This window comes from Rhinolophus sinicus, chromosome 11, assembly GCF_057876585.1.
Source record: "Rhinolophus sinicus isolate RSI-liver-muscle chromosome 11, RSI-T2T, whole genome shotgun sequence".
NCBI lineage: Eukaryota > Metazoa > Chordata > Mammalia > Chiroptera > Rhinolophidae > Rhinolophus > Rhinolophus sinicus.
The window spans coordinates 23,590,722-23,614,702 of NC_142511.1; the positions used below are offsets into that span (position 1 = coordinate 23,590,722).

General features: G+C 49.6%; 1 protein-coding gene across 28 annotated transcripts in view; it reads right to left on the reverse strand.

Moving 5' to 3' along the window:
* The window catches only part of NFASC (neurofascin), a 178,887-nt gene extending 157,717 nt beyond the window's left edge, over window positions 1–21,170 (reverse strand). For 25 of the 28 annotated variants that reach the window (XR_016022777.1, XR_012492907.2, XR_012492906.2 and 22 more), the window contains exon 1: window positions 21,015–21,170. Coding sequence is in view for 21 of the 28 variants with exons in the window: in XM_019711426.3 (XP_019566985.2) it covers window positions 21,015–21,118 (104 nt within the window). In the remaining 7 variants the exon portion in view is untranslated. Of the gene's footprint in view, window positions 1–21,010 lie in introns of all 28 variants that reach the window. The other 3 variants (XM_019711414.3, XM_074322284.2, XM_074322285.2) reach the window with 3 other exon arrangements.
* Window positions 21,171–23,981: the final 2,811 nt, after the last annotated feature.

A 23,981-nucleotide genomic window follows, 5' to 3' on the forward strand; every position in this document is an offset into this window, starting at 1 on the left:
GGAAGGGGTCGGTGGTCCTAGGGGGGCAGCAACCAAAGTGTTAATCCCAGAGTGGCATATACATCCCGGTCCAAGGATCCCCTTGCTCCTCAAAGTGCAGCATCTGCTGGGAATCAATACCCAATAGCTCTCTGTCACTCAGTAATTAGGTCAGCTTAGAGGATTTCCCAGGTCAGGAGGGTGGGGGAGGCAGCCCCCCCAGCTCTCTCTCAAGCCAAGCTCCCAGGTGCTGAGCCAGCCCCTCCCCCACAACAGGCACTCACCTACTGCATGAAGTGTCAGCCACAAAATGAAGGGGCCCAGGTAGGGAAAATGTAAGTAGGTGAAGTTACCTACAAACAGTCCCCACTCATAGGTCCCCTGGATGAGCCCACTGCCCAAGGAACAGAATGAACGAGAGAACTCAAAGGATATGGGCTGTTGCTGAGGGTCTATGAACAGGTTAGACAGAAAGGCTGGGGGGTGGGAGTGGGGAATGGGCAGCCTACTGGCAGTCAGCAAACAATCCGCTGCAACATTATGCTCACAGTGAAGTCCAGACCTGAAACAGGAAGGCAGAGACCTTCAGAAGGCAGAGCAGAAAAGAAGCCAATCTGCCTTGTCTCCCTCCAACCGCTCTCCCCTCCTCCCTAGTGTGGGTTCCCCGTGCCAGCAGAGACCCACCAGTGTGCCTGGACAACCCAGTAGCGGGCAGAAAGGGTGTGTCCTGAGAAGCCCAGCTGAGAAACTCATTCACACCCTCCCCATGGGGACTCCCTTCTCACTCTCTAAGTGGGCAACCCTAGAGCATCAGAGACCGCTCTAAACTTGTCCGTGAGATCTGGAGGGGCTGGCCCGGGCTCCACATGATACCAGGAGGTATGGGCCATGTGAACAGCTGTGTTCACACGTACACAGCAAACGGCTCTCTCAGATAGCACTAAAACACAAAGGACTGGCTCGGGGTTATAAACCCTCTGCTTTAGTTGGCTTCATTTTAACTGAACCCCCACATAATGTGGGAGCCAGTTACTGAGTACTAGGTATAGAAAGATGCAGAAAGAAGGCTCTAGGGTGAGGCTCCGAGAGGCCAGTCAAATCTAAATGAGGCATATGAGACACACACACACACTCACACACTCACACACACACACACACACACACACACTCACACACACAATGACCAGAGTTGAAAAGGGATTAATATATAAAAATATAAGCTAATGTGATTATGGAGAACTAAAAGCAATTCTCAGCTATCTGCAGCCCAGCTTATTTCTAAGCCTAAACACATTCTAGGCTACCCACTTCTAACGTGGACTCCAAGTATATAAAAGCATTTCTTTTCAGCCTCAACAAAAGAAAAATTAGAAAGGATAATCTGTATAAAAACGACGTTCGGTAGATCATTCCTAAACCCAGCGGGGCTTGTAGATTATCTGGAGTTTGGGCTTCCCACCTGTTAACGTGGTCAGACAAGCAGCGGCCACAGTGGGAGCAAGGGGCACGGCAACACGTGTTTTGGGCTACGTGAGGCCTGAGTGGTGGGTTGGCTTCTTTTCTGCCCTGCCTTCTGAGGGACTCTGCCTTCCTGTCTTTCACACCTAGACCTAACCATGAGTATAATCTTGCAACTAGATTGTCTTGAGTCCAAGTCCAAGGGCCTTTCCTCCAGACCAGGCCATCTGCGCCTCTTTCAAAGGTTGCTGCTCCCTCCCTCCAAACATGTAACTAAAATTCTGATGCCACCGAGGGCACACAAGCCAGCTCACCCAGAGGAGGCATGCCCAAGAGGCTGGTGAGAGCCCCAGGGTGCCACAGCAGTGCTCTCAGGAGGCCCAGGCCCTGAGCTCATCTATGCACAGACTGGCCTCTACCAAAGACAATGTTTAGCTGCTGGGAAAGGAGAGAGCACTGCCCACTGGCTGCCCTCATTTCTGAGCCCCACGGGCAGGATCCAGCTGTAGACGACAACAGGGCAGCCCATCACCCCAGGCCCCGGATCACCCAGCCTCTGCTTAGACGCACCCTGACACAGAACTCGCCCCTCACAGGGTTCTCACTCCACTTTCTACTGGGGCAGCTCTAACAGGATCAGATGACGTCTAACACCCCTTCCAGCTCTACAATCCAGTGACTTAATGGTTAGAAAGATCTTGGGTAATTAGGCAGCAAGCTCCTCTCTGATTCTAGTTCTGACATCTAGACTTTCAAAGAATGTGTCTAACCCATTTCCAACAACAATCTGGGGGGAAGGGGCCATACTGTCTCTCCCACCCCCAGCCCAACTATTATACACTCCTGATTTTCATCAAGGTTTTCAGACCCTGCACCATCCTAGAATCTCAGCATGTCAGAGCCAGAAAGAATCTTTAAGATGGCTAAAGCTTCCCATCTTTCTACCTTGTTATCACCCCAAAGAAATGTTAACATAATTTGTTTATTTTTTCTTAAGTTTGAAAACATGCTATTTTAGGTCAGATTACTAAAATGTTTATAAAGTGTCGTTTTAATAATACAATCTTTAATAGTGGTTATTACATGCATAAATTCAACTCCCCCCTCACCCATTTAGCAAGTGGTACATACCTTCCAATTTAGTTCAGATTAACTAGATAAGAAAAAGCATGATTTGTTAACACATTTTTAGATGTCATATCATGTCAGGCTTGGGGATCAAATTACATTGTAACAATTTAATGAAATGCATAAAATTTAACCAAGGTATAAAAACAGTCAAAAGCTGCTCTTACAACCTTAAGTTGAAAATTGTTACCTTTGGTGCTCTGTAAAGTTTAAAATTTTTGTTTCTATTATAAAAGACAGAAGCTTTCTGACTGATTTATATGCACTTCTGTGTTAGTGAATGAAAATCCACTTGGCTATAATTGTCACTTTTTTTGAGTACTAGAAACATCTTGAAACGCGATATAAAAATTCTGGTCAAATGAATACAATCTGCTAACCCTGATCTTCAGACAAATTTGCAGAATTAGTATTATTATTATTGTGTTCCTCACTAACTCTATGACGTTCCATATGTTTCCTGTCTTCATTTGTGACTCATTATGGATAAATTAAACAATAGATGACTAAGAAACGCAAATCAAAACCATGAGGGCAAAACCACTCCTGCAGTCAGTGTGCAGCAGACAATATACACCCATCTCCTCGCACGCCTCACACCTTACACACCCGGAGAGGCTCAATCTGTTTCATATTAAGGAGGAAAAAATGGAATAAAGGTATTTATTGATTGATTGAAAACAGAGGTGAAGTTAGATGCCTTGTTAGCCATTTGAGAATCCCTGGAGTTTAGACTCACAGGCTGGGAAAGGAGTCTTGTTCAACCATCAACGACTTCACCCACTGCCTCCCTGAATTTTCTAATGAAGAAACTGAGGCCTAGAAATGAGAAGGACTTAGCTGAGGTCCGCTGGTAAGTCAGGGCAGAGCAAGAGCTGGTATCAAGTCTCCTGACTGCGTCTTCTCTCTCTGTGTGCCTGGCAGTGCGAGGCTGCCCCAAAGCCCCCTGGAGGGTTTGGTAATGTCAAGGGATCAGACAGGAAGAGACGGGAAATGGCTGTCACTGAATGGACTTTGTCCTATTTGCCTGGTTACCCCACACAGCGCCAGGCACAGCTCTTTTCCCACAGGAGGTAGTTGGTAAATGTTTCTTGGATGAGTAAATGGATGGAACAGCAGGGTCAGGATGTGGACTCCCGGCAGCTCTGACAGCTTCTGTCCCAGCCTGAAGAACGAGATGACGATGACCTTGATGACGATGGTCTGAGCGAACACTTGCAGGGGTCTCACAGCTCACTCTTCTGAGCACTTCACATAGAATACGTCACTGTTCAGCGGAAGCTGATCAAGGTAGGGAGGCTCAGATACACATGCTTGAGGCTGACAAGCCCAAGAATGGGGCCACAGGACCCCCCTCAGTGGCTCCCGCTCCTAAAGCCGTGTTCATAAGCCCTGAAAGGAGGCCTGAGAAGCACGCTGGAAGCAGACACCAATTTAGATGTGTGTAAACACAGCATCTACCCAGACTAACTGGTCTCCCTGGGGACATACCTGCCCCTGAGGGCTACAGGGCTTTCATCCCAACCCGTCAAGCCTGACTTTTGTATTCTGAACAATACAGGCTGTTCAATAAGTAATGGCCTCCCAGTGTCATTGCTGATTATTTGACTTCTGAACAGTGGGGGCAGGAGAGATAATGTCTCTAGGTTGCAGGTGAAGATCAGAAGCCGTCTGCAGCTGGGACCAGCACTGCAGCAGCCCGAGACCCTCCCCGACCCCGTATCCTCTTGGTCCCCAAAGCCCGTTTCTAGCAACAACTGTCAAATAAGATGAACTGAAAACATTGGCATCAAACCTTAATAGTTGTTATTTCCAAATGATTGGGGTTTTTTTGTTTGTGTGTTTTCTCAGACTTTATAACTTTAACCTTTATCACCAGAAAAACCAGTTTCAGAAATGAAAAGTATGGATGTGTGTCCTTTACTGTATGTTTTACTTTAATAAAATTTACCGAAACAAGTGATGACAAAGGGGATTGTATACAACCCACTGAGTCCCCGCCGCTCCCTCTAAGAAGTAGTGTCAGTTCCTGAACAGAGAACGGATGAGAGGGATGGGATGCATTCTCTGCGTTTCCCTCATCCCTCATCCCCCCATCACTGGGTTCTGGGCCCCTCTGAGTCTCAGTGTGTCCCTCTGGGAAATAGGGAAATTGTCACTCTATCCAGTGAGTTAATGCGAAGATAAAGGCAGAGCCAGAGGTGAGTCCCCGGAACCCCACACTGCCCTCCACCTGTCTTTGTATCCATGTTCTTATCAACATCACAGCTCTAAGCAACGCAGTTGAACTCCTCTGCCCCTGAGGGGGTCCTGTGAGCTTCCAGAAAGGGCCAGACAAGCCTGACAACTGCCACCACCACGATCCCTTATTGCCATTCCTACCGCTCACAGGGGAAGAAGCAAAACATAAAGCGGCCTTCAAATGGGAATGGAAGTATGTCCAACATGGCGCCAGGGGGACGTCACTCATACCTTCTGGGTTTGTGGAGAGAAAAAGTGGAAAGGGGGTGGGAGTGGCGGGAGGGAGAACATCCTCTACAGCCCGATTTTCTATGCACACTAGTGCCTGAGGAGACAAAAAGGAAAAGAGGCTGGTGGACTTTCAGGGAAAGACCCAGCTGGGGCTGCCCACTGCCTAGGCAGCGCAAAGAAGGTCAGTAGCCCCGTGGTAAAGAGAATGAGGCCTGGCCCTACCCCCTGTTCTCACGCTGCTGTCTTGGGTCGGTGGGTGGAGGGGTGTGGGCGGCAAAGGCTTTCTACAAACAGATGGCGGTGAGAGAACCTGGTTACAAGCCGGGAAGCTGGGTTCCCCTCCTGGACCTGTGCCAGTTCTTACTCCAGGAGGAGGGAAGGGGGCGGAGGCCGGGGTTACAGTGGGCCTGTGGCTGAGCAGGAAGGCTCTTCTCAGCATTCAGGACAGCACGGAGGTTAACAACTCAACCTGCTAGAATCAGACTGGAATCAAAAGGATCTGAATGGAAGCCCCAGCTGCACAGTTTACTAGCTGACAGACCTCAGAAAAAAGCAATCAAGTCCTTGTGCTTCAGTTTCCTGTAAAACAAGGCTACTGAAAATACATCCTAAATGGAGCGTGGAGTGAGACACTATCTATCAAAAGCCCTTAGCACACTGCCTAGCACATAATAAGCTCTGAGTATCAGGTAGCTGCCACTGTTCTAACCTCACTCTTATTGCTACTGCTGTTGCTATAACAATAACATGGATGGTGGAGGTCCTGGGCCACTCACGCCTAGAACCTCTGACTACAGCACACCTCCTGTCCTTCCACTGGTGGTCAGGCTGATAACCATGGTCATTTACACACATCTGCAAGAAGAAAACAGGGGCTCCCAAAAGACAGCCATATCTGTCTGGTGTCCTCTCAACCCAGAACCAGCCCCCTCTGAACAAAAAGGTCTCCTCCGATTTCAGGAAGCCTAACACCTTCCTCTCCCCTTCTCTCTCTCTCTCTTTTGCATGTGTGCGCGCATGAGCACACACACATACACACACACACCCAGCATTCTTCCATCAGTACCACAGAGAACTCTAGGACAGACTAGGGCAAAGGTTGAGCAGGTGCCAGCCGCCCAGCTGCAGCTGAATATAAGGCTCAGAGCAGCCTACGCAAAACAAGTGAACACGCACGCCAGCCAACAGCCATCACAGCCAGCGGCAATGCAGGAAGACAATGGGTGCTGCCCAGGTCTGGCCACCAAGTCCCATGGCTGTTGAGACCAGGACTTGGGAGCCTGACAGAGCTGGGAGGGGGGCAGTGACGGTCACATGGTGTTGTGGGCCAGAGCTGCTTGAACGGGAAGAGGTACTGCATTGGGGCGACTGTGCTCTGCCCCCCACCTAGGGATCCAGGGCTGCCTTATTCTGCTAGATACCAGCTGAAACTGGAGTCACAGAAAGCCAGGAGGGCGCTAGACTAGGAATCCATGGGCAAGTGAGGACGTGGAGACTTGACGTGGCTGTACCCTGATTCGCACTGCCTCCTCCACTGGCCACCCAACTCTCTGGCTTTGGTTTCCCCACCTCTACAGTGGAAATGATATATTAGCTTTACGTACTAACTCAGTACGGCCGGGGTATGATAAGGATACAATTAGATCAGAAGAACGGCAAGGAGACCAAAATGGCTCGCTGTGAGAAACGGACTCTCACTCCTTGGCCTGACACGTGCATCTCACTTCTGCCTCTGTTTTCCTGACTAACCTTCTTGTGTTGGTTTCTTCACCGTCTGTGGGGCCCTGAAAAGCCATCCCTTCCTCCCCATCACGCTTTTTCCCCGTGAGTGCAGCCAGCACGAAGTTAGGAATTAAGACACAAGGATAACTGCACTGTCCATTTCTTCTGAATTTCCGCCCCTCCCCTTTGGAGACGCTCCCTAATGAGCTTGTTAGGAGCACAGAACAAGTAAGAGGTCCATCTCTCAATCTCCTCTGTGAAGTCTTTCCAGGCTACCATAGATTAAAATAAACTCTCTTTCTCCTGAACTCCAAGGGCTCTGTGGCCTAAGCTATCCATCTTCATTGATCCTTTTATCACTTTGTGTTGTTAGTTACCTTCGCCACACATGGATACCTCGTATGCTTCCTCAACTAGCATGCAGGTATTTGAGGGTAAAAATGACCTGACCTTTTCTTGTCCACTGTAATTCTCACAGCACCTAACACACAGCTTGTGAATAGAGAACCAATCTGAACCCAGACACTCTGAATCCGCGCCCTTGCTTTGCACTGTTTTCTATTTCCTGGACCAGACACATGCACTCCACAATGGAACTGAGAAAAGAAACCCGGGGAGGGGAGAAAGGGGAGAACACAGACAAATGAACAGTCCCAGCCAACAGAACATCTTTCCCTACCAGTGATAGTCCTTTGCCTGTTTTGGTCTGTCCCCAACACACCAGCATCTGGGTAACCCCTAGATGCCGTCACCAGCCCAATGAGAAACAAGGCATTCTTGCTCTCAGAAGCCCCAGCTGCAACTTTTTATGGTGCCAGCTAAAAGCTCCCTCTTTATTTGTCAAGGTTGCAAGAACACAGAAGAACCATGGGATGTGTTCAGAGAGAGTTTTCCTAGTCTGACTCAGAATGCAGCCAGCACCTGACTCAGGCCCTGACCCCAATCCTGCATCAGCCTTCCAGAACCTTCCAGCAGGGCCCCACAGCATTCCAGCCACAGCATTCAGTCTTTCACTGCATTGCCTTTAACCTTGGCCTCCCCCTAACCTGCACATTCCACCAACTGTCATTGCAGTGGGACAAGTCATGACGGCCTCACTGCTGAGGGCAGCCAGACCGAGAAGGAAAAGGTCAGAAACCTGGGGTGGGGGCAACAGCCAAACCCATCCAAGTCCCAGAAACCCAGTAGGCTTCATGCTGATTCCTAAAATACTTTGCTCGAGTAGCCACAGGTCTGTAGGAGTGAAAAGACTAAGCACTAAGATCCCAGACCTCCGTGGTTAAACGGGGTGTTTAATAGTGTTACACAGACGGGTCACGGGCGGCCAGGCTTCCGGGTGAGAGGGCCTAACTCGAAGTCTTTATCCCTGTCAGAGGAGCAGAATGCTGACCATACAGAACCAGAGACAGGAAACAGAGTTCTCAGAAACAGAAAACCCTAGGGACACTCAAAGAGAAAGAGAGGGAAGAAAGCCAAAATATAAAATGGGGATTTAGCAAAGAAAGTACTGAAGCAACACTAATGGGTAAACCTTCTGTGCTTAAAAGTAAACTTTGAACAATTCATAAACAAAGCTTAAGAAAGTTCTGGATGTTGTAATACTGGCCCTGATACAGGGAAGCAATATCCCAGCACAGAATTTCACGGAATACATGAGACAAACCAGCCAAATTAGAGCCGAGCAAGAGGACGAATGTGGACCGGATATAAACAGTTAGTCACGTCTCAGTGAGGAGCACTAGAAATTTGTATCTGCGGCCCATCGCGCAGCGTTTGTGCCTGTGTAGTCACGCTTGGGTAACCTGTCTGCTGAACTACATACACAGTTCTGCTTCTCAGTTTGGATCCAGTGAGTCTCAGCTAACCCCTGGCAAGGTGCTGAGTTAAAGAACTCGTCACCGTACACATAGAGCAGTACCTGGATCCCTGTGTAACTGGTCAGACCATGCAAATCAGCCCTCCCCTCTCTTACTGAACAGCTGAGCCAGGCTGACTTCTGCCAGAATGTGCCCTTGTAATAATGGCGGCGCTGCTGAAGCTGCAGAGGCCGGCGTGAGGACACCGACCTTGGGGTCTTGTCTCAGTGCTGAACCTATTGGAGATGGGACCCCGACCAGGATGGAGCGCTAGCACCAGGTGATGAAAACATTCTGTGCATGTTCCATCTGTGGACAAGGGGAGGCTCATGGGATTGTCCCCCTTTTATGCTCCCGTTTTCTTTTAGCACCAGAATGAAAGGTAAACCTATGTAGGCAAAATAGACAAAAGCTGGGTTCCGTGGCTCTGTCAACAGAAGGGGACCGTGGGGCAGATGGTGACTCTCCCATGGGGAGGGTGTCCCGCCTCCACCTCGGGGCCGGAAGAAGACTGAGCAGTGGCTGTACAGTGCAGTGTTAGCCAAGACTCAGCACTCTGGTGCCATCAGACCCTGACATTCCTAATGGCAGATCAGAGTTTCCAGGATACCTAGACTCTGCTCTTACTCTTCAATACAAGTGACTCCCAGGCAAGGGAGCGTCTCACACAAAGGAGCCATCAGCGTGTGCTGGAACTCAGCTGTCTGCTGGGTAGTAAGCCAGGGTACACTTTGGAATCAGATCCCATCCCAGCTCTACCACTCAGAGCTGTCCTACTTTGGGCAAGTTGGTTCCCATTCTGAGTCCCCATTTTCTCAGTGTAATGTGGATAATAGCCAATCCAAGGGTTGTCATAATAAACGAGATTACAAAAGGCAAGCATCTCACATAGTCCCTGACACACAATAGGGGTCCAGTCAACGGCACCCCCCTTAGCGCCCTTGTTCTGCAGACAGGCGTGCGTGGTGGAACCTGGGAGGGTCTGTGAGAATGAGGATTAGAGGACCGATAGCCATGGCTTAGCCCTGCCACTCGTAAAATGGACTATTACACAACTGTTGATTTATACATTAGCATTTATTATTCTTATTTAAATAGCCCTGTTGGGTGGGCATCATGATCCCCATTTTGCCACTGAGAAAATGAAAGCGAAGGAAGGTTAAATAACTTGCCCTGGTCCCTTCAGATCCCTAATCCCTCGGGTCTTCAGATCCCGAATCCAGTGCCCTTTCTGCCACTCCACACTGGAATACTCATCCATTCAACATACATTTCCTGCAAGTTTCTAAGTCCAGGCATGGTCCCAGGCACTGGAAGCCCACTCTGACTTGTTCTAAAAGGGAACTGACCTGTTCCAAGCCAGCACATCTTTGATCCCTCATGACTAATGGTGCAGCCACAGGATAGAGCCCTAGGGCGTTATGCTGCAACCAGTCAAGCTAACCACCACATGCAAGGCAGGATTGGTGATATATGGCATTTTGTTGCCCTTCAGGCACTTAGTCTCTTGGGGTAAGGGAGGCACAGCCAGGGGAAAAGCGTCTCAGAGGGAGAAGAAAAACTATGCAGAAAGCCAGTCGTTCTCAGGCTGGCTGTGTAGCAGAATCACCTGGAGGGTCTTTAAAACATCCTGGAGCCTAGACCCGGCTCTCGGAGGGGGCGGTTCATTTGGTATAGAGTGGGTCCCAGCATCAGCACATTTTAAAATCTCCCCAGTTGAGGCTAGCATGTTACAGGTTCAGAACCCACGGATAAGGTCCTGCCCGTCAGTGTGGTCTGCTGACTGGCGGTACCAGCATGACCTGGGAGCCTGTCAGAAAGGCAGAATCTCAGGCCCTGTCCGGACCTACTGATTCTGCATGTGCACGGTGACAGGACTCCAGGTGACTCTAGAGGACATGGAGGACGGAAAAGGACAGGCTCCTCCGTGAGGCAGCCAGAGAAGTCCCTCCCCAGCCCGGCTCGGAGATGCAGGCCCCTGCTCCCTGCCAGGCGGGGGGCAGGGAGACTCAGGTGACGTGGGGAGCCACGTCACCAAGCTCTGCTTCTCGTCGCCTCTCGAGCGGCACCTGGGCCTGCATCACAGGGCTTCAGGTATAAGAGCTGCTGGAGTCCCATCAGGCCGCTTCTGTGACTAGGATATCTAAGAGCAAAACCCTGTCACCATTTACGTGACAAGAAAAAAAAGGAGTTTCTTCCTTTCCACACAGTCCTCTTCCCCAACCCCCCTCCCCGAGTGCTCTTTGCTGCGGAATAGGCAGCTCAGCACAGCCCTAGTGGGACAGTGAACTGCCTGACCCACCATAAAGGCAGCACTGTCACCACAGGCATGGAGGTGGCTGGTACCAGCTAAGCCTCATCAAGGAGAGAATCCTTGAAAGAAGGACAGACAGAGACACACACATAATCTGGCCGCTCAAGCACGCTGCACCCCACCCCCAACCCTGTATCTGGGCTGCCACTTCTTTGTTTCTATCAGTTGTGTGTCATTTTTCACACGTGCCTGCCTTTGCTCTCCCATTAGACTGAGAATAACCATCCTTGGCTCCTCCTTTGTCACTGTCCACAGTACCAAGTACAGAGACTTATGTCCAGCAGTGGCTCGATAAAAGTTATTTGTGTTCACGTGCACACATTTTCTATGAGTCAAAGCCATAGTGCCAAGCTAACAAAGAGCTACTCACAAGCAGGTGTTTATTAAGGATTATTATAAGCACATTGAAATTCTACAGGAGAAAACTATAGGATATGGCTTCAGAAAGCATGCAATCTGGTTTAAGAAATCAGATTTATACACGGCAAGTCTAAGACCAGAGAACCAAGGAATTCAAGCATGTTTACGATAAGGTTAGGCAGGCCTATTGGCACTGAGATATGTCAACACAAGGGACATTTTTTTGTTTTTATTATTGGGGAAGGGGAACAGAACTCTATTGGGGAACAGTGTGTACTTCCAGGATTTTTTCCAAGTCAAGTTGTTGTTCTTTCAGTCTTAGTTGTGGAGGGTACAGCTCAGCTCCAGGTCCAGTTGCCGTTTCTAGTTGCAGGGGGCACAGCCCACCAGCAACACAAGGGACACTTTCTGCTCCAGTCTTTTGACAGGTTATTTTCACTTATTTGTTGATTGGCATTTTAAAGCATTTTTTCCCCCTGGTACCTCTACTGCTCACCATAGCCCCGTCCTGGGCCATGTCCACCGTACCAGGTAAACAGGATATAAAGATGTCAGGAGTTAGAAAGGGAGATATATGAAGACCAGGAACTTCTCTCTGCTGGATGCCCATCCGACACCACAGCACATCATCTGCGTGCCACCTCATCCTAGAGCCAAACTTCCTGGGCTGTACACACGGCATCGCTTGCCCATTCAAGTCTCCAAAAAGTCTTGGATCAGGTCCCTGGAACCCCAGCCAGAATTCAAGGAGCCTTCTCTCTGCCCTTGAAAAGAAAACTGCAGTGCATCATGGATGGTTGTTGTCACTGTGACAATAAGGAGTCAGGGCAGGACTCACAGTCAGACGCAGACTTCCAGTTCAGACTGAGCGTGGGGCTTTCTTCAGCACTGCGTCAAACTCACCCCCATTCCAAAGTCTACTTTACTCTACATCACAGAGGTTTAGGCGTGAGGAACCAAAAAGCAAAAGAAAGTGCTCAAAGCTGAAGATTCTGACTGTAAAGCTGTGCAGTCTAATACAGTAGCCACTAGCCACACATTTAAATTAAATTAAATTAAACTGAAAATTCAATTCTCAGTCACATCCGCTACATTCCCAGGGCTCAGAAGCCAGGTGTGGCTAGTGCTGCGATGTTAGACAGCACATGTATAGAACATGCATCATCACAGAACGCTCTACTGGACAGGACTAACACTGAACATTTAGATGTTTCATTGGTGTAATGAGTAGGGTCTTCTGGGAACTTCTGTTACTCTCTCCGTGTTTGAGGAAGTTCTAGGTACTCTGAAATGCTGAGTAGAGGAGTGCACTTTCCACAATGAAAGAAGCAACGGGCTAAGATTCTCATGTAAATACAAAGACTCTGAAGCAAAACACACAGGGCTACAAACTGAGTCACTTTAGTGCACACACGTGGTCTCTTCTTAGGGGGGCCGTTATTAGCTTTCCCCAACCCACACTTTTGCTTTCATCACAAAGACGGTAAAGTCAGACGCTGTAAACCAGTTTGCTGCCAGAAAGCCCACACACAACCTAGCTGTGGCCAGAATTGTTGTCTAGATCCCTGTGGTTGGTTCTAAGCATTCCCTGGCTTTACTTTCTAACCTGGCATTATTGATGAGAAAAATCTTTCAGATGGCAGGTCAGCACCCTGGACAGCGACAAGCTCCCTCCTGGCGCCCAAGAGAAAGCACAAGCACTCCGCTTTTCTCTGAACAACACTTCAGAACGAACTCATTCCCAGACACCACTAGGTGCCTGTGAAGGGATTTCCCATTCACTTCTCCTAATACCACAACCTCTTCTTCACAGCAAGAGCAAGCTTAGCTAAGAAGCTTTAAATGCTCCTCCCCAACTCCAAGAAAAAGACCAACTCCTCAGTCAGTCAAGATTTTCTGCAGCCTGGCCCCTGGCATTCCCTCCAGCTGCACCTTCCACTGCTCCTTGGCCAAGTCAATGCTTGACCACACCTTCCCTCCTCTAAACCTCTGATTATGCTCCCTTATCCCACCAGAAATGCCCTCGCCTTACTATTACCTATTCAAATCCTAGCCATTCTTAGAGACCTAAACCAGCCCCTGATGCGCTTCTAAATCTCCCAAAAGGACTTTAGTCTACATTGATTTCCTCTCTTCTCTGAGATCCCAAAGCACGTCTAGTTTAGAGCATGCTTTAGGGAACTTCATTACATATCATCTTGTATAGTTACTAGGTTCAGATGTGGTTTTTAAAACTCCTAGTGGTCCAGTATGCAGAGGAGCTAGTTCTGCCAACACCAGCCATGCAATCACAAGCAAGCTGCATCACCCCTCAGCGTCTGTTTCTTGGTCAGTAAACTAATAATCTTGGACTAACCATGTCTAACATTCAATGAGTCAAGGATTCTCTCAAAACAAGTTGCCACTCAGACATATGTTGTGCACAGAGCAGAGGCTTCAAAGAGTAACTGCAGATGCAATGAACATTATGTAAAAACAAACCAAGGCAGAGTCCAGGGCTGGGGTCAGCCAGAACCCTGGTTCAGCTCCCAACGTGAGTCACAAAGTCTTTAATTCCACTCAGCGTGTGATGCTAATCAGCGATCCAGTTTCTGTCCTTGCCTACGTCAGCAGAGGAAAATTGCCCAGGGCCTCAGAGGCATTTTCCTTCATAAAGAACATGTCACCTCCAACATGTGGGAAAATACCACACAATGGGTATTATAACAGTGGCATTATAACAATGTCTCTTATGTAAACACACATGGATAGGTCAACCAACACCTGACAGCAGTGTACTAACTTCACTACTAATTATGCATAAGCCCAGGTAGACTATGGAAAATAACAAAAAGCATCTTTTGTGGTACCCCAAAATAAAATTCTGGCTAATCTCCCAAGTCAAGAAGTTCCAGGGGGAGGGAGAACTGACTTAAAATTTCAGCTCAATATTATACTCCTTGTCAAAATGATAGTTATAATACCTCCACATGTTTAAAATCCTATCCTCAAAGCACTCAACTTATGAATCTACACATAATAAGGAGCAAATTAAGGCCCGGAAATGTTTAATAACTTTTGTATTATAAATAAAGATCGAACTAGAACCAATCTAGTGAGAATAATTTCACTAACATAGGCAGCATGCACACAAAAATGCACACAACACACGCATATAATGCACACTCCGAGAACACTTAGCAATATGAAGAGTTGAGTTATGAAACTCACTGACCCTGACTGGAACATTCCACTAAATGCTTGCACAAAATACTACTGCAGAAGCAAACTGGCCAGCATCAGTAAAGAAGGAAGGAATTCTCATCACTGGAAAAGACATTGGAATCGCTCTGCCAGCTATCTCATCCAGGAAAGTCACAAGAGCTGAGAACAAAACAACATCTGGTCAACCCACCCAAGTGACCTAAACCGAATCCAGGAGAGTGAGCTCAGCACAAAGGCCAGAACCATCCCATCCTAGGCCCTTCCCCAAGCTGGCCATCCGACGTGCTCAGAGAAGGAAAGCAGGGAGAGGCCAGTACAACCAGGTTAGAAGAGTAGACACCAGCGATCAGGTTCCTCTATGATCGTATCTGAATGCACTGCTCCAGACATATCCTCACTACGGAATTATATGCACCCACCACGCAAGCCGTATCATTTATTCATTATGAGTCAAAGATCCCATCCACATTCCTGCCTTTGCAGCCATTCTGATTATTAAGTCTTCAAGTCTTGGTGTCTCAAGACCCACCTCAAATACTTCCTCTTGCAAAAGGCTTTTCCAGATCACCCAAGCCCAACATAATCTCCTGTCAACCTTCTTGCATTTACTGTCTGGAATTAGCAAATGTTTCTTATATTTGAACATGTGTTCTCTTATCTCCTTTAGGGCAGAAACGGGGTCTCAGAGCCTCCACATTGCTCCAGAAGATGGTGCGGTACCCCTTAGCCATACAGCAGGTGCTCAATAAATGCTTGGTGATGATAAGACCTTCTTCAGAGTGATAGCTGCGACCCAAAGGCAAAAGTAGGTGTGAAGCTAAGTACATGGGCCAGGTGGGGCAGGCAAAAACAGCCCCAAGGGGGCCCACCTGGTGGACAACAGTTCACACAGCCTTCTTCCAACCCTGGGTGCCAGGTTTCCTCATTCTCGGACTGAGTGGGAAATCTTCCCTTCTTACCCCTGAGCCGCTGTTCCCAGGCTGTTTATCTCCTTAACTCTATTTATTGTGATCCTGGTAAGAGGTTCTGAAGCCCTCCAAGCCTCTCTCTAATTAAATTCATTAGAACAGATTGGGGCTTTCTTTCAGCATCTCAGAAAAATTAACAACACGCTTAGCATCATAATGACGGGGAGAGGGGTTGCCAGGAGGCCTTTCAGGAGGCGCTGGCCCAGCCTGGGAGCAGAAGAGCCAGGAGGAGCAAGTGCAGGAGGGAAAGCAAGCAGATGCTCAGGCAGCTGCTTCTCAGAGGAGCTGCAGGAGTCGGCTGGGGAATGAGGACGGATGACCCCAGGAAATGACCCTACCAGGACCCAGGCACTGCAACTTTTTCATAGCATGGCATTTGGGAGAGAAAATACAGGCCAAGAAATTAATCAATGACATCAATTCCAGAGACATGGGCTTCTGGGACAAGAGACTAGCAGCAATCTTCTAGTTTTACAGAGAAACACATTTAAGCTCTGTTAATGACGGGGCCAGAAGTAGAACACAAGCCCCTCATGTTTTCATCATGACCTTTTCTGTAACTTTCCTGCGGGAACGTTGGAGACGGCGATATGGCAGGTCACTTCTTTGCCAGGGAATCTGAACTCATCAAGTTTTTGCTTATACACCTGGTGGGTTCCCTCCTCTAGAATACCCTCCTCTTAACTTCCGTTTCAAAATTCTGCCAGTTCTTCAAGGCTCAGCTCCACTCCCACCTCCTCTATGAACAGCAGCTGGCATTTGGTAAGTGACAGTCTGGGTACAGCGCTGGGCCCTTCACTACCTTATCACATTTAATCCTTATAACATCTCTGCAAGGTTCATATTAATATCCCCATTTTACAAACTGGGAAACTGCAGCTCCTCAAGTAGGTGGAAGAAGCAAAGTTTGAATGTAGGTCTGTCTGAACTCAAAGGCCGAGCAGTTTCCACTACGCCATGCCACCTCCCTGACCCCAGCAGCCATACTGAGCGATCATTCCTTCCTGTGAAATTTTAATGCCCGAGGCCTAAAGACTTAATTATACACCGTCTTGTATTATTCCCAAGAGGTTTCATGTTTGTCTTCTCTCCCCCACTTGAAAGCAGGAACCACATTTCAGTATCAATCCTTCAGAAGGACATAGTAGGTTCTCAAAAATGCATGCAGGAGTAGATTTTTCTAGAGAGCCTTGTGCAAGTAGATAACACATCCCAGTTCTGTACTTTTCCACCAGGGCAGGGGGAGCTCAGTACAAAACATGAGAGCGGAGCATGGACTTTGATGGCAAACAAACATATGCCTAAATTCTTGCTTTGCAACTGTCCTGCTCTACAATTTTCAACAACCACCTCTCTGAGTTTGTTTCCTTATCTGTAAAACCAGGATCCTAACCATATATATATTTTTTAAAGATTTTATTGGGGAAGGGAAACAGGACTTTATTGGGGAACAGTGTGTACTTCCAGGACTTTTTTCCAAGTCAAGTTGTTGTCCTTTCAATCTTAGTTGTGGAGGGCGCAGCTCAGCTGCAGGTCCAGTTGCCGTTGCTAGTTGCAGGGGGCGCTGCCCACCATCCCTTGCAGGACTTGAGGAATCGAACTGGCAACCTTGTGGTTGAGAGCCCACTGGCCCATGTGGGAATCGAACCGGCAGCCTTCGGAGTTAGGAGCATGGAGCTCTAACCGCCTGAGCCACCGGGCCGGCCCCTAACCATATTTCCTTATGTAGGACTAATCCCTATGAAGACTAAATGAGATGGTGTATGTAAAGCGCAGAGTAGGGGCCTAGCATCTAGTAAGCACTCTATAATGATAACTATTGCATCATGACACTTTAATTTCTCCTGGCTTGCCTCAAGACCTAATGAAAGGAGGGTGGCTCAAGAGTTCTTTAGCTGGTTGGCACATCTGACCAATGCCTAGGTCAGCAAAGCTGTGGAAGTGCCTGCTCAAGCACCCAGCACAGCCATTAGCTCCCCGGGCCCTCCCCTGCAGTCCCAAGGCCCAGGCTATATGCATCTATGATAGCATCTGCCCTTGCAGCTAGGCCTGGGAACTCGCGGGGCATTTTGAGTAAATGCTCAAAAGTTTGACATCAAGCTGCTCTACCCAAAGCAGGGGTCTATCCTGATAGGTACAATCACTCCAGGTCCTGCTGTCCACTGTGACCCCTTAGCAGTCCTCCTCCAATGCCAGGAACCCCTCTAACCACTGTTATTTTGTACTCTGTATAACCTCTATTGTCTTGTAGTGACTTTTGATTTTCCATTTCTGCCTCTTCAACTTGACTTATACGCCCAACACCTAGCACAGTTCCTGGGATATACACAAAAGCTCAGGACACACTAATGAAATGCACTCAGTTAGGTGTAGGGGAAGAGGAGGGGCCCTCAGAAGATGAGGCTAGGTAGCTCTATCCTGAGACTCTTTCCCAGGTCAGCTATGGATGTTCATGGTGACCTCTGCTCACGCCCATGTCTGCTGAGGGTCTACCCTGCTCAACACTCACGCCCCCAATCTGGACTTCTCTGACTCCATGACGCTGCCCTCCCCCGACCTGCAAGACCCTTCCACCCACCTCAGAGCTTGCAATGTGTTCACTCACCTTGTTTCTGAGAACATATCTGTGCAAGACGTGCTATTTCCCCATCAGGCGCAGGAGCCTCCCAAGGGCAGAAACTGGGCATCTTTCCTCTGACTCACTCTGACATTCTAAGCATATCCCGCCCATACTTGGGCCCTCAAACACAAGTGCTTAGGAGACAGGCATGGGCAGGATAAGTAACCTCGACCTTGTCCCTGAGCTCCCTACGGGTGCCCCTAATCAGGCTGAGGCAGCACCGAGCGTATTCGGCTGCACAAAGAACACCCCGTTTTCCCTCTCAAACCAGGGATTTGGTACCATCTTGTTTTGCCTCCCCCTCCACGCTTTTCCTCAGAGTCCACTTCAGAGCCAGCCCTGACCTACCCCTCAGGACAGCATCAACCCAGCCCTCCTCATAGCTGTGGTGGGGAGGGGGCTCACACCACTGGAATAAAACACGCTGCCGTTCAACGCCCCGTGCAGACATTCTCACTCCAGCTTATCTGTGTTATTTGTCTGATTACTTGTCTCTCTTTCCCATTGCACTGGGAGCTCTGAGAGATCAGACCCTGCCTTGTTTTCATCTCTAGGATCCCAGCACCCAGCAGAGCAGCACATTTTAGGGTTTAATTAGCATTTGTTAAAGGAATAAGTATGTAACCAGCCTTAAATTCCTCTCACTTCTTTCTCCCCTCCTCCTCGAGACCAAACAGACTGAGGCCTGCACCTCTCTGTCTCTCCCTTTCTGCTTAAGAATTTTTTTCCCTAAAGACTGAGTGATGACCCTCACATCCCAGCACTTAGATGGTCTTGGAGGAGCGTGGTGCCAGGGGAAGGGAACAAGTTGCAACTCCAGAGTGATGAGAGACTTGGAAGCTTGTCCCTCAGTCACTGCAGAAACAGGACCCTCCTCTGTGCCTCCCCCCTTCTGATATCCAAAGCCAGAACCCACCCCCTCGATATCAGCCACCTCCTCAATGTGCCCCGGAAAGAGTCAGCCCCTCAGAGCTACAGGGAGCTTTCCAGGGAGCTGGCCCCTCTTTCTCTGTGTCTCAGTGGATCTCTGTGTAGCTTTTGTGATGTCAAACAAGACATATGGAGTGAGATTCATTTCACAAAACTAGGATCTATGTACATTGTTATCAGAATCCCCCCGTTAACCTGAGCCCAAATCAAGCATTTAAATGGCAGAACCTTAATCCAATCAGCTCTCAAGGATGACAGCTCTAGGTGATGTCGCCTCCTGGACCAGGAAATGCCAGGGGAAGCTTCCTGCCCCACCCCCACCCCACTCACCTTCTGCAATTCTTCCTGCAATGCTATTCCACCAGATCCTCTCATCCCCAAACCAGGGGAGGACAGGTCTCTGCCTTTCTTCTTCTCCCTGTCCCCTACCCCTTTCCCACAATTGGTATGGCCTCTATCCCCAGGGGCTTCCTCTTTCCACACACATTACAGCTTGGCTTCTCCCACTTAAGTCTCAAGTTTGGTGGGTTCTGAACTTGCCAGTCTCTGGCCCATACAAACAATTCAACTCCTGCTCTGCGGCCTGCCCTTGCTGGAGATTTGACTAAGGCCCCGCAGGGTTCACCATAGTTCCAAGGGTAGATATGACACATCATCCCATGGAGATGGACAGGCAGAAAAGGGATACTGTTACCCACTCCTCCAGACTGAGGGAGAAGGCATCTCTCCCCAGCACACACACACACACACACACACACACACACACACACACACACCACTGAGAAATGCCAAGAAGGAATCAGGAGCAGAGCCTGGCTCAGGCAGGGCAGGAGAGGGGCTGCCATGGAGATCAGAGTCTAGGTGATTCAGCACTCTGCCCACTCTCAGCCCAGCCCATTGGCTACACTCATGACAGCTCCTGAAGCCAAAGTGCTGACTTGGAGGCTGAGGAAGAATCCTTTCTAAAATCCAAAATTCTCCAACCCTCCAGTGCGGCTCCTCATCCAGGCCTTTGCATCCCAAAGCTCAGAACAAGACCAGGGAGAGGCTACTCAGCCATTCCTCTGACCCTGCCTCTTCCCCATCCTAGCTTCCCTATGCTTAGCACCCCCTCCCCCAGTCCATCTAGGAAACAAACCTGAACAGCTAGGTGAAGAGGAACACAAGAAAGGTCTAGCAATCCCAGCATCCTTTGCCCCCAAACCATGAATAAGATCAAACGTGCAGAAAGGGGTTATAAGTGGCAATGGCAAGTACACTGGGCCTTCAGAGCCCAAGGCCTCCCCAAGCAGAGAAGGAGGGCCCAGTGGCAGGTGAGGGGCTCAGTACAAGCCCTGTGGCTACAAGCATCACTGACAAGGGCAGGTGGGGAAGGTGATGAGGGGCATGCGAGCTAACAGCCAAGGGGCAGAAGATGGAGTTATTGAGAGGGACCGAAGCAGCTGGGAAGGAGCTGGGACAGGGTGTACAGAGGGGACCTGGAGAGGACAGTGAGGGGTCTGATGGAGAGACAGGCACACAGAGTGATGGGGTATGAGGCAGGGAGAGAGCTGGGGAAGGCAAGGAGAGGGGCTGATGTGCAGGGTAGGATAAATAGAAGGGATGGGGATCACCCAAAGTGGGGTGTGTAGGTAAACAGGTATCACGGCAGGGCTCGTGGAGGAGGCAAACACAGAAGGAAAGGGGGAAGACGGTTAGGATGCAAGAAGGGGGAGGGGATGCGGCCAATGAGACAGAAAGGGTATGGGGTGTGCGGGGGTCGGGAGCTGGATGGGGGTGGGGTGCAGATATGGGCAGAACAGGATGGATTCAGGGCAGGTGACGGTGTGAAGAGAAAGGACGGGATGTGGACAGAGGGGGATGGGGACAGGTCGGGGGATGGGGACAGGTCGGGGGATGGAGACCGAAAGGGGAGGGCGGGAAAAAGGGAGTGTCTCTAACTGCGTTCCCACGACCTCCGCTGTGCCCCCACCCCCATCTCTCTGGTGCCCGCGCTCACCTACCTCCAAGGGCTCGGGCTCCGGCCCTGGGCGCAGTCTGTGCTGTCCGCTGCCGGCACCACTTCCCCCGCGTCCCCTGCAGCGCCTCTCGCCGCCAGCCGCCGCATTAGGGCAGAGACCAGCCCGTGCGCGTCCCCGGGCGGCGGCGCGCCCCCGACACCCTGCGTGCGCGCCCCCGCACCACTCCCTTCGCGCACCGAGCGGGACCAGGACGCAGAAGGAGGCGCAAGGGATGTTCGGGCGCGGCCCCGCCCTGTGCGTCGGGAGGGGTTCGCACAACCTGGACGGGGGACGAGCCCCTCCTTTCTCTCCTCGTCTACCTGTGGGTCTCCCTGCGGATCGGCTTTGAAAATGATCCTTCAGTTCGCTGAGCGCCTAATACGGACCAAACACACAGGAAGAAAGATGCTGAAGCCCCAGCGTATCACGTGTTTGTCCTATATATGCTCCTCCATCAGACTGTGACTTCTTGGGGGCAGAACTTTGTCTTCCCAGGGAGACCTGCTTACTTACAGTAGACGCTCCAGGAGTGTTTGTTGATTGAAGAATTCTTGGATCCTGAATTGAGGATGTGAGAAAGGTTGTGACACCCGCTGGGGGTGGAGTGGCCTTCAAAAAATGGGAGGTTTCATCTGCCCTAAGGGGACTCAGACCTTGTCCTATACTTGAGTTAGTTGGAAGAAGCCCAGACCTGGGAGACCGGAGATCCGAGTGCCGGTCTCGGTTCGGTGACTGGCCTCTGACATGGGCGAGACATTTCTCTGGGGGCCTCAGTTGCGCCGACTGAACCGTGAAAAGTTGCTTGGATGATCCCTTCTGGTTCTTTTTAGTTCAGACATGGAGAATGCATTAGGCCCTAGTTAACATGCACAGGCAGAAACTCAAGCTCACTTATAACCTGAAACAGTGGAAAGAGCTGGACCGGGATAGAACCTTGGGCTTAGAAGAGCACTTGGAAGTCCAGCCCCCCATCCCAAACCACAGTTCCCTCAGCAGCCCCCCTCTGAGGTTCCATTCAAGGCCATGTTAGGCCGCCTTTTCTGTGTACACACTGCTCCTGCCCTGACACCACATTTGCTGAGCTGTATCCATCTGCCTGCCTCTCTGTGTCCCCTCCAGCCTGTGAGCTCTGGGAAAGCAGGAATACATCTTGTTTCCCATGCTTTCCCCAGTCCTAGCACATAGTAGGTGCTCAATAAATACTTGCTGAAGGAATGAATAACTAATAATGGTAGAGGAAATCATCTAGGTAACTGACAAAATTGTTCCAATCTTCAGTTAGGTGCTTTGAGACCAACAATTATAGCCAATGGGCAAAGGCTATGCCATGGGAAAGGGAGAAAGGTGGATATGGCAGGACCAGAAAACATAGCTGCCCACAGGTGTCAGGGATTCTGGGCAAGTTTTTGCAGGGGCCCTGTCTATACAAACAATTTGATTCCACTCAAAATCTTGTCATCAGCATCATTCCGGCAGCTCGATTGCACACAACCCTGTGAATAAAACGGCACACTGTGAACAAAATAGTGTATCCTCCTGGAGCCCGGCCTGACCACATAGGCCCTTGCATGACCTCATAACAGCCAGTGCTGGAGCTTCTGGGGGTGTCTGGTCAACCCCACTGGAGAGAGATAGGAGGGAGTGTAGGGGGTGTAGATTCTCTGAAGGGCAGAATCTGGAAACTGGGAGCCCTGTCCAAATGACACCACAGGCCAGTCCCAGGCACTGAAGGGGACACTTAGAAAACTTAGAGGAAGTTGCTTCCAAGCATCAAGGCCCCTCAGGTCTGGACTCAGGGCAGGACTCCCCTTACCCTCTGTGGGGACAGAGCCCCAGAGAGCAGTTTCCAGGCTCTCGGCCTCACATAGAAAGGTGCTGGCTCAGGTAGTAGATGGTCATCAGCTGTGATTAGTTGGCCATCGGCTGTTACCGGTTAGCCATTAGCCACTGATATAACTGCTGTGGCTAAGCTGGCAAGGTGTGGCGTGGTAGTGTGGCATCCTGGCGTGGCATGGCGTGGCGGAGTGTGAATTACGGATTGCAGAGAGGTGGATTGCAGCTAGCAAGTGAGGTTGGTTGGCAGAGACAAGTGGATGGCGGGTTGCGGATCGTGTGGCTCCTGCCTTCTATGTCTCCAACCAGCCGCAAGTGAGAATATAGTGGTATGACTCCCCTATCTATGGCTCTGTGGGTGTTCCTTTTTGGCCTCACCATATCTTGTGTTCCTATGTGGGGAGCGGGACCAGAGACCCCCACATGACATCCTGCATGACACCCTCCTTACTGGAAGTGTGCAGCTGTGGCTGGCTCCATGAGATAAAATAATTTTCCTTTTCTGACCACCTATAGTATGTCACCACTGGGTTTCTTGTGTATCTCATTCCCTTGCGTTTACAGCACTCGGAGGTAGACGTTTTACTGGCAGTGTTGCGCAGTGTCTGTGCTGTCAGCCCTAGACACAGCTGCTGCTGTTCAAATCCCACCTCCACCACATCAGATCGGGGTGAACTTGGGCAATTTACTTATTTCCCTTTTATTGCTTTTAGAAAGTATCATTAAAGCTTTATAAGTACGTAGTTGAATCGCAGCTAAATAATTCTACACGATTTCTCCTAAAATACATTTCCCCCATGCTTTCCTCTGTCCAGAAGTCACCACTTTCAGCTCTTTTGAGCTGCTTTTTTGGCTATTTACCTCCACCTCTCTAAATAGCATGCCCTCTTACTACTTCTTGCCTCTAGTTTAGGCATTATGTATCTTTTGATTTCATCCTATGAAAGATTCTTTCACTCTTGTATGTCTTCTTTGGAGGAATGTCTTTTCATGTCCTCTGCCCATTTTTTTTTAATAGCTAAGAAAACCGAGGTCTAGAGGGATATTAGATCGCACAGTGATTCAGTGGTTGAAACTGAACTGGAACTCACGTGTAAAGAAATTAAGTCTGGGTCTGAAGGGAGTGCAGAGCGCCCG